This window comes from Paramisgurnus dabryanus, chromosome 1, assembly GCF_030506205.2.
Source record: "Paramisgurnus dabryanus chromosome 1, PD_genome_1.1, whole genome shotgun sequence".
In the NCBI taxonomy this organism is placed as follows: domain Eukaryota; kingdom Metazoa; phylum Chordata; class Actinopteri; order Cypriniformes; family Cobitidae; genus Paramisgurnus; species Paramisgurnus dabryanus.
Window position 1 is genome coordinate 35,357,126 of NC_133337.1, and position 9,956 is coordinate 35,367,081.

A 9,956-nucleotide genomic window follows, 5' to 3' on the forward strand; every position below is an offset into this window, starting at 1 on the left:
CCAACAAAAAATTTAAAGTAGAGATTTTCTAGGCAGATATGGCTAGGAAATTTACTCTCGTTCTGGCGTAATAATCAAGGACTTTGTGCCGTAACATGGCTGCAGCAGGCGAAGTGATATTACGCACTGCCCGAAAATAGTTCCCTTGGTTACTTTCAATAGCAGGGGACTATTTTCAGGCGCTGCGTAATATCATTGCGCCTCCTGCAGCCATGTTACGGCGCAAAGTCCTTGATTATAACACCAGAATTAGAGTATAGTTCCTAACCATATCGGGCCCAAAAAACGCAACTTTTTATTTTCTGTCGGTCTTAGTACACGATGTAACTACAGAAGAGTCAAGTTTTAAATAGGAAAAATATTGAAACTCTTTGGTTATTTTTTAGCGCGATGCTAATGGTTTAATCAGATTCAATGGATTATGCTAAGATATTCTAAAAGTGGTACCGCCAGACCCGGAGATCAGCTGAATGGATTCCAAAATGGTAAAAATCAAATGTTTAACTCTAGAGGAGCTGGAAAATGAACATATTTTATAAAAAAGGGGAGTGTCCCTTTAAACATTTATCACTTTATATCACATATTTATAGTTATGTTTTTATAAGTACCAAATAAAGTTGCAAGCACCAAGAAAAAGTTCATGAATTTATTAATAGTTCCTCTTTAACAGTCAAGTCCACTGTAAATACTATAAATCAGCTGAATTAGGGTATCTGTCATATTTCAAATATAAGATGTCTCTTAGTGTTTGGTAAAGTTTGGTAAGAGCTATATCGGAAGCCAGACCAGAGAAAAGAGGCGATTTCTCATTGGTTGATTTCTCATTGGTTCAGCAAGTTGGAGCGCAGCTTTAAAAGGATCTGGACATCATTGGGCGCCAGCTTAAAGATGCCCAGTTCATTCAGCGCTGCCTCTGGACTGGGTTGCTGATGGTTTCGGGTTCCATCATCTTCTTCCCCCTGCTTTAATACGTCCCACAACAACAGCGCTGGGCCGACCTTGAGAGTCAGGATGATACAGGCCTCCTTTACGCTGTAAAAAACATTAAGAATTAGAACATAATAAAAAAAAATAGGGTCGCACATAGTAGCTCCTACTAGCTCACACTTACTGCTTGAAGAAGTTTTCAGGTCTCTTGCAGTAATGGCCGAACAGAGGAAAGAGATTTCTGGTCATGTCAAATTGCAGTTGTGCAGCACCGCCCTCGTTGAAATGGTTATAGAGTATCAACTGTGACAAACAACACGCTTAATCAGATCAAACCCAAAGTGGCATAAAATGAAATTTAACTTTGCGAAAACGATAGAGACTGACGTCTTCGTAGATGAAACTGTCGAGTCTCTCGGCGAGGCCCTGCCAGAAAATCTGAAAAAGAGGAACGCATAACAGCTGCTGCAACTGGAGCAGGTGATCCCGCAAGCAAAGCATCATGGGACACGCAGAGCTGGATAACGACATGGTGGCTTGGTCGCACTGCGATGGCAAGGAGATCCATCTAAAAGGTATAGTAGTGTCCATAAATATTTAAGAAATGTTTTTAGGTTTTTGCTAATCATATCTGACCCATTCTGTGAAGGTGATTTTACATAAATTTGTGATCTACATAAATGCATCGTCCATAATATAAAGAACATATAAACTTCATATCTTTAATATTGGCTATGGCCAGGTGAAACCAATAATTTGATTTTAAGACTTTAGCCTAGATTTCACAGACAGGGTCACATACAATATTTACACTCGCCTGTCTTTGCAATATGTCTGAGCCTTCTCCTTCACATCTCTCATGACTGTGTCCAGTAATCGACCCTGCATGTCCCCTCGTAACCTTTCCAGCAGGGCCAATAAGCCTTCGAACAAAGAGCCCTCCAGAGAGGCCAGTCGCCCCGTCTCGGTCGCCCCCAGAGGGCCCAAAATCTCCTCACCCACAGACACTGCTGCCTGCTGCAACTGCAAGAAGAACTGACAGAGAAACACTGAAGGTGAATTTTTGTGCTTCTGAAAGGCTGATCGGAAAATGTACGGTGGCAGTGCTGGATGCTGCTGATTGGCTAATAGTCATGCTTTAGCCAAATTAATCAGCATCCATAGAAATATTCTGTTACTATATACACGTCGAGGACTTCATCGTTTACTATCGTTTTAAAGGCCCATATTATTTTACAAACTGTTTGGACATAAATGTCTGTTGGCAGTGTGAACACAACAACCCTACAATGATAAAAATCTACCCTCTCCTACTTTTTTAATCTCTATTTAAGCAAAGCAGACACATTAGACATGCTGTTTTGATTCTCTTGTTAATGTGATGTCACACTGATAAAGCTCCGCCCACAGCCACACTGTACGCGGACCCTCACATATGCGTAAAAACTCAAATATAAACGATATACTTCTAGTTTCAGTGTGACTCGAACATACTTACAACATTATCCCCCCAGTCACTGAGAACAGTGGAGATGTAGTTGGTAGCATTGAGGATGGCACAGTAACGGGGACTCAGCGGCTGTCGAGACTCTTCTTTCATCACCTGCGTGAGGCGGATTCGGAAATCATCCATCAGCTCTTTCTGCAGAGCCAGAAAACTGAGCTGGGCCCGTGGACACGGCAGAGATCGATAGCGTTCTAAAAGAATGAAGACGGAGAAGTTTTTGAAAATATTGGGGTCTAATGGGGCGTACACACCAAACGTGAATTCATATGTAGATTACATACAAAATCATGCAGGGGCGATGCGAATTACGTGAATTGGGCGTCACGATTGCTGCCAAAACATGCGCAAGTTGAAAATATTTAATTCAAGCGAAACATTTGCGTTGACACAAAGTTAAATCAAGCGAGGAACGCGATGCTTCACGTTTGGTATGTACGCAGCATAAGAGATACGATACCACAATTTTTCTTTTTGATCAAGATTATTCACGATACCCGTGATGACTAGGAGTAGGGTCATAAATGTCTCTGCACAGTCTGGGGCTTTAAAGTCATCCATATCGGTGATGTCCTTGTACTGAGAACTCCACGCTCCCTCCGCAGACAGCATTGCATCCACTTTTTCCACAGCCACTGCATAGCAACACTCAGTTACCATCATCAAAATACACAATTGTGAACCCAAAGATGCATTATTCTACAAACACACTTTTTTTCTCCACGCTAAGCCACTTCTGGAGCACGGCCTCATCCAGAAGTATGTGCAAGACACCGGGGTAAGAACGTGGGTAGGAGTGGGTGGTGCGAAGCTCTTTTTCGAACTGCAGCACTTCGTCCACGAGGTGGCAAAAAAGAGCATCGTCGTAGAGCAACCGAGGAGCATCACGGGCGAGCTTCTCCTGCGCTAAAGTGAGGAGACCTCTAAACAGCTCCACCTAGAGGACAGATGACAACAGTTTCAAACCTGTATAAAATTTCTTTGTTCTGCTGAACACAAAGGATTGGATAACAGGATAACATTAAACTTGACAAGTCTTACCCTGGCAGTAATCTTGCTCCCAGCGCGATCCAATATAGGCTGAATCTTTTCATCCATAAAGTTGGAGCTGTTCCCCATCCACATGAGCACCTGGGTTAAATACCACTCCGGCTGTAAAGGCAAGGAACGACTGGAGTTAATATCATTTTTTAAATCTTTTGTATAGCTTATCCATCCAAACAGCAGCATAATGGCTTCTCAGGTTGACTTCTCGATGTCAACAACATGAAGTAGAGTTGTGACAATCTCTGTAAATGCAGTAAAACAGTACCTTGCTTAAGGTGTTGGTCTGGCGATTTCCTGTGAAATGATATCTGAACCTTTTGCTGAGCGGAAGCAGCATTATCTGAATGGGCAGCGAGAGAGGGGGATTCTGAGAAAGTCCAGGGCAAGACGGTGCCTCCTTCTCCGATATAAGGTCATCACTGAATGAAACGCTGAGGAAAATACTCATACACTATTTAGTAGAATGAATCTGCATTTCCGAAGGAACATAAAAGGATACGAGGTCTGGAGAGAAAGAAGTTGAGAGGCCAGCAGTTCCAGCTGGCTGTTGAGCTCCTGAGCATTTGCAGGAGGAGAGAGGGACTGGGTGGGGGGCGAAATGAACGGCCAATGGAACTGCGTCAGGACTTCCTCAAAATCACTGAAAAATATGTGTGAGTGATATGCTTTACTTGTGCTTTGAACAGTTAAAGCTAACTCAATATTAAACTTGCTAATTACACGGCTCGTTTGCAGTGGCGGCCGGTGACTTCTTTTTTCGAGGGTTCTTCACAACATATATGTAGCCCATCGTGTGTGGTTCCTTTTTTCGAAATATGTGTTCTGCGCGTCCAGAGATCCTGTGTGCAATGCATCACGTGTTTTGTTAAAATAAGTGCCTGCTGCAGATGCGTCTAAAGGGTTTATGATAAAAGAGACACTTGCGTTTGCCAGATACTCCCATAATCTCATGCGTAATCAGAGTTTAGTGTTAAGTTAGTGCGTGTATTTTGTGAATGTGAGTTTTGATGCGTGTGCAGCAAGCACTTATTTTGACAAAACACATGATGCACATGGTTCACATGACGCAACAAACACATATTTTGAAAACGCAAGCAACACTCCGAACACTTATTTTGAATTTGCGCCCCTCGGATGAGCAGTCACGAGCTGCCACTGCTCGTTTGAATGCTTGATTCTGATTGGCCAGTCGTGACTTTTGCAGGTTTGTTTTCCATGCTCAAACCTAATTACACACGGTAACCTGAATGCTGCAAATAATTTTGACAGGTACAGTTTAATATTACACAAAATGTTAATATAAATATGTTTTTTCTTAAAGGCACACAAGGCAAGTCTGAGTATTATTTCTCTACTAGCTCCCCCTAGTGTCTGGGAGTAAATGCGTTCTATATCTAAGACTATACGAGACTGAAGGACACCGGGTCGGATACAGCGAACTTGCAAGTGGGGTATTCTTCCTACAGACGGTAGGGGCGGGCGAGAGAGTCTTCATTCGTCATGTAATGAGTCATTTAACCATATACCGACTTACGAAGATGATTTATTAACATAAAAATGCTGCCTTGTGTCCCTTTAACATATATGACACTAAATGTACAAATAATTAAACCAGATAGTGTATTTGTGACATTTGAATGCCTTGTCTTATCGTAAAGGGGTCATATCATGACTTTTTTCATGTTTAAATGCTATAAGTGCTTCTATAAACCTAGAAAATGGAAAAAGATCATCCCAGTAACTTTTGGTTTTGGTGAACCATTCTTTGCAAGCATATGAAAAAACAAGTCATTAAAATGTGGCTCCCCTTGTGATGTCAGAAGGGGGTAATACCGCCCCTTCATCTGCACTATCCAACCATAGCAATGCTATTTAGTGCAGAGATCAACTTATTTGCACTTTAAAGGAAACACATTTTTGCTCACACCTACTAAGTTGCAATTTTAACATGCTATAATAAATTATCTATTTGGTATTTTGAGCTTAAACTTTACATACATACTCTGGGGACAATAATAAACAGGTTTTCCTCGTGAAAGGTATGTTTTCGTTAAAAATTAGCCAATAAAATATTTCAAATCAATATGTAATATTTCTTACCATACTTATGAGGTAAATAACCATGTAATAAGTGGCATAATGTACAGGCAGCAGGTTGTTATCGTGAAATAAGCCTCTGTTGGGTCTTTTATCTGCTATAACATCAAGCTGCCTATACATTTTCCCTTACTTAACAGTAAGTTTAATACCTGGCTAGTTTGTCTTTGAGAATCTTGTGCCAAAATCGAAGTGTTTCTCTGAGAAATGCCTGCAGGTGGCTACAGCCCGACTCTCGTAAACCCATGTCCAGAGAGGCCATGCTGTCTATGGCTCCAACAGCTTCCCACACGCTGTTGGTCATCAGATGCTGTTGAATACTGTTACTGTTTCAACAAAAGACATGAAATGGAGTCAAAAATGTGTTGGATACCACTATAAAGGCCCAACAATATATAGACAAAAGTATTGGAACAGCCAGGACATTTTCTAATATAACTTCAATTGTGTTCATCTGAAATAAGATAATCATATACATCGAAAACGGTTTGAGGGTGGGTAAATCATGGGGGTAACTTTTAATTAATTTTTGAGTGAACTATCCCTTTAAGCTTCTTCTCTATAACCGCTTAAAAAATAGGGAGGGGACACCCTATGTCAGTGGTTCTCAAACTTTTTCAGTGTGCGGCCCCTTTGTGTACGGTGCATTCCTTCGCGCCCCCCCCCCCCAAAGAAAATTTATGACAAAAAACAGTTCTAAATTAAAAAAAACATTAAATTAGACAAAGTAGTGTTGCCTTATTTTTTTTAGGATTAATTTCACAGAATTCATGATAAATTCGTGTATTTTATAAAATGTCATAAAACTGGGGCCCCACTGGCACCATCTCGCGGCCCCCCTGGGGGCCCCGGACCCCAGTTTGAGAACCACTGTCCTATGTCCCACCCTAACTTCCATATTGGTGGAAGTGAGACACTTGAATGCTTTTACCTTCTAATTACGAATTTTATCAAGTTTATAGACACTGTTAAGGCTAAAATACACTCATACTAGAAATAACTTGGTTACTATACTAGGACTTTTTTTTACAACATTTTTAAAAACATTAAAAGTCACATGTTTGTGGTTGACCACCCCACCTGAGCTCCTCGATACGTGCCAAACATTGCAGGTACTTCATTTGCCTCTCTAATGTATCGAGCTGACCCAGGACCTGTCCAATGCTGTCCGCCCAGACCTGTGAGCCCTGAAGATGCTGCTGTAGAGTGTTGGACAGAAGTCTCTCCTTTTCTAGTAAAGCCTCCAGTTTGAGACGAGATTCCTCTGCTGCGTACAGGGCAGAAGACACTCGCAAGGGAACCGAAGATGATACAGTCGCAACCTACATGAATCAAAAGTGGGAATTGATGCATTTGTGTACAAATAGATATGTTTATAGCGTCTTGTCTTTACTTACCTGCTCCTCCAGCTGCTTGTTCTCAAGTGTCAGTTTCTCCAAAAGCCCCGCGACATTTTTTAGCGACTTAAGATCACTGCCGATCTCTTTCTGTACGAGTTGAACCACATCATCTGTCAGGTTTCGGTCCGCAGAGGGAGATTTGGGGCTGTCTGTGCGTTTTAGATGAGAAAGATCATTGCTGTTATGGTTGCTGAGCTCCATCATAGGCGCTGCCATCTTTCTTGACACGTCATCTGCGAGTTTTGTCTCTGCGGTTCCCTCTAGTGTCAGAAAGATGCTGTTGACACGATTTTTATCGATTTGAAAATTGTGTTATATAAATATATAATAACTATATTGAATATATTATATGTAGTTATTATAGATATGTGCTATATTTACTGTGCACTTAGTTGTTACAGTGTATGGTGCATCTGAAATAGACCAAAATAATGGCTTAAAAATATAAATGTTTTATTTACCTAAGTTTCCAATCAGGGTAAGAAAAATTATGTATAAATTCATTTATATTTTTATACTTGTATTTATTATATATTTAGTTGCTTTATATGGTTCTCATGAGTCGGACGATTAGGTTTTGGCTCATGAATATTAATGTTTACGTACCAACAACGTCGGCGTCATCTACTTAATATTCATGAGACATGCTACGTATTTGTTAACAAAAGTTATATTTTAAAATGATCATTTTGAGATAAAGAAGAAACTTGTTTTAAAAAGCAATATGCGACAGGTATTAACGTTAGTTAATTTTTTGATTATGGAAGTGTATTAAACGAACAACAACCGTTTAAAGATGTTTAAATGGATTTGAAAAAAAATAATATAGCTAACACTTATTAATTACATGTCAGAAACGATGCCTATATATTTGCAATTTATAGCAAAATGTGTATTTAAATTTGTTACATGGGATTGTTTGTGCATCGTTTGCATTATATTTAACAGACTTGTTGTTACGACGTTTTGTGCAGATATTTTTAAGTGATTTTAGTCGATATTCAGATACTGATACTGTTATTTCTTGGCTCTTGGTTGCAGGAGTAACTGGTTTAAGTGACTGCAGGGCTCTGTGATATATTCTTCCGGTTTGAGGTTTCCTGACAGGACTCTTGACAGCTCTGCTTGCCTTGGATGGCAGAAAGGACATAAGTTGTTAAGGATCTTGAGGTTTCCCGTGTTTGCCAAAGTCAATTCTGGCCTAAGCAGCAGCTGTATGAAGTTCCTAAAGCCTTCAGTTTATGTACGACTCCATAGACCATGAAAGCCGGACTCCTTTCATCCCTAACAGTGTCCAGATGACTACTGGTGAGTCTGTTTATTTGTTGTGTTGTAACATGTTCTGGTCTTGTGTTGCTGAATGGTCCATATCCTCAGTGGCTTACAGTCAGTCTCAACTGGTTTTGCTTTAGATAAACCAATTGAGAACCACTGCCATTTTTCACACGTACCTATGGATAGTTTCGTTTACACATTTTGTTTTTCAAAAGGACCCATATGCCAGTTACAGTGCCAATGTACACCATTATAAGTTACAGTAATCTCTGTCGCAGTTGGAAAGAGGCCATTGCAATAAGGTGACCAGATGTCCCTGTTTTCCGGGTACATTCCCGTTTTTTTAGTGTTCTGTCCCCCACAAACCCACAAAAAAAAATTGTCCCTGTGTTTTAATTAATAGATAATAACCATTAAGATTTCAACTATATTTTGACCATTGGACTAGGAAAATGTCATTATAAAAATCTGGTCACCTTACATTGCAATACAACATCCATATCCTTTCATCATAGCTTCCCAAACCACACTTTACATTGGTGACCCATTCGATTGTTTATACATTTCAATTAATAAATTTCATATTCATAAGTTTCAATGAACCTTCTTCAATTCAAAAACTGTAATGTATTTACAATGTTTCTATTATACAGTGTTTATAATGTAAATATATAAAGTGCACAAAGCTAAATTATTTCCATATTTTAAAAGCAGACACATGTCCCAAATTATACCCAAATTTAATATAGTCTGGGTAGTTCTTTTACCAAGCCAAATTTTATGACTATAAAAATAAGGGCATTTTACACAACCTGTCCATCTTGGTATAAGGGTCAATGACGTGAAGTTAATTATTTTGTATCCGTATGGTTCAATTAAATGTAAAAGGGTTAAAATTTCAAAATGAATTTACAGATTACTTGCATACATTGTCTTTTTTTGAGGACCAATTCTAAAATTTGTGGTTTTATTTAATTTTGAAAGAATATTTGGGGGATAATTGCAAAATGTCAATGTGGTGTAACCGGTCTGTGTCAATTGGTGTAACTAGTATTTTTTAAAGGAAAATATAAATATATTCATAAAAAAAGTGAAACAAATATAATTATCCAGTTATTGTAATATGATTTTTTTACATAAATTTTTACATAATTTGTCAAGATTATTTAGAAAACAGAGCTGTTTTCAGCATATGTCAGGGCAAATATTACAAAAACTAAAATTTACATTTAGAAATAACTAATAAAATGATATTTTAAAATGATTTTTTATGATTATGCTTACATGCCATTAATGTGGATAAAATATTTAATATTTCTCATTCTTTGGCACAATTGGTGATAACACCATTTGAAATTTTCAGGTCCATTCAGTCTTAACTTTCATAAAAATGTTGTAATTTTTTATTGCATAAAATTAACATAAAATACACTATGTGCATTGAAATAAACCTGATGCATGCTATTAAAACAAGTTTTTTTTAAGATTTTTGAATTTCTTATCTTGCCAAACCGATTTTGTCACTGACCCATAATCTGACATGTTTCTATAAAAAATACGAATCAGAGATATTGGATATAACAAGACTAAGCATACTTCCTATTACTACAAATTGCAGGTCATGTGACCAAAAACAACCAACTTTTCCTTGACAACATCGAAAGCTCGGCCGAACTGCTAATTATAGCTGAACAAAGCGGGGTTT

At 38.7% G+C, this 9,956-nt stretch overlaps 1 protein-coding gene across 1 annotated transcript; it reads right to left on the reverse strand.

Moving 5' to 3' along the window:
• Positions 1 to 633: 633 nt before the first annotated feature.
• rint1 (RAD50 interactor 1) lies at positions 634 to 7,218 on the reverse strand. Its single transcript, XM_065268567.1, has 13 exons — positions 6,974 to 7,218; positions 6,657 to 6,898; positions 5,729 to 5,902; positions 3,979 to 4,119; positions 3,745 to 3,898; positions 3,474 to 3,584; positions 3,144 to 3,369; positions 2,930 to 3,067; positions 2,427 to 2,626; positions 1,746 to 1,963; positions 1,316 to 1,496; positions 1,113 to 1,231; positions 634 to 1,033 (listed from the first exon to the last, which is right to left on the reverse strand). Exons 1-13 carry the CDS (start codon positions 7,190 to 7,192, stop codon positions 823 to 825), a joined length of 2,334 nt encoding a protein of 777 aa, XP_065124639.1. The 5' UTR covers positions 7,193 to 7,218; the 3' UTR covers positions 634 to 822.
• Between the last annotated feature and the right edge of the window lie 2,738 nt (positions 7,219 to 9,956).

Excerpts from the sequence above, each read along its gene's own strand:
- rint1 (XM_065268567.1), bottom strand. The coding sequence starts at position 7,192 with ATGGCAGCGCCTATGATGGAGCTCAGCAACCATAACAGCAATGATCTT. Across the intron at positions 1,964-2,426 it reads GTGACTGGGGGGATAATGTT|TTCTTCTTGCAGTTGCAGCA; the intron begins GTAAGTATGTTC and ends TTTCTCTGTCAG. Across the intron at positions 1,497-1,745 it reads CAGACATATTGCAAAGACAG|ATGGATCTCCTTGCCATCGC; the intron begins GCGAGTGTAAAT and ends TATACCTTTTAG.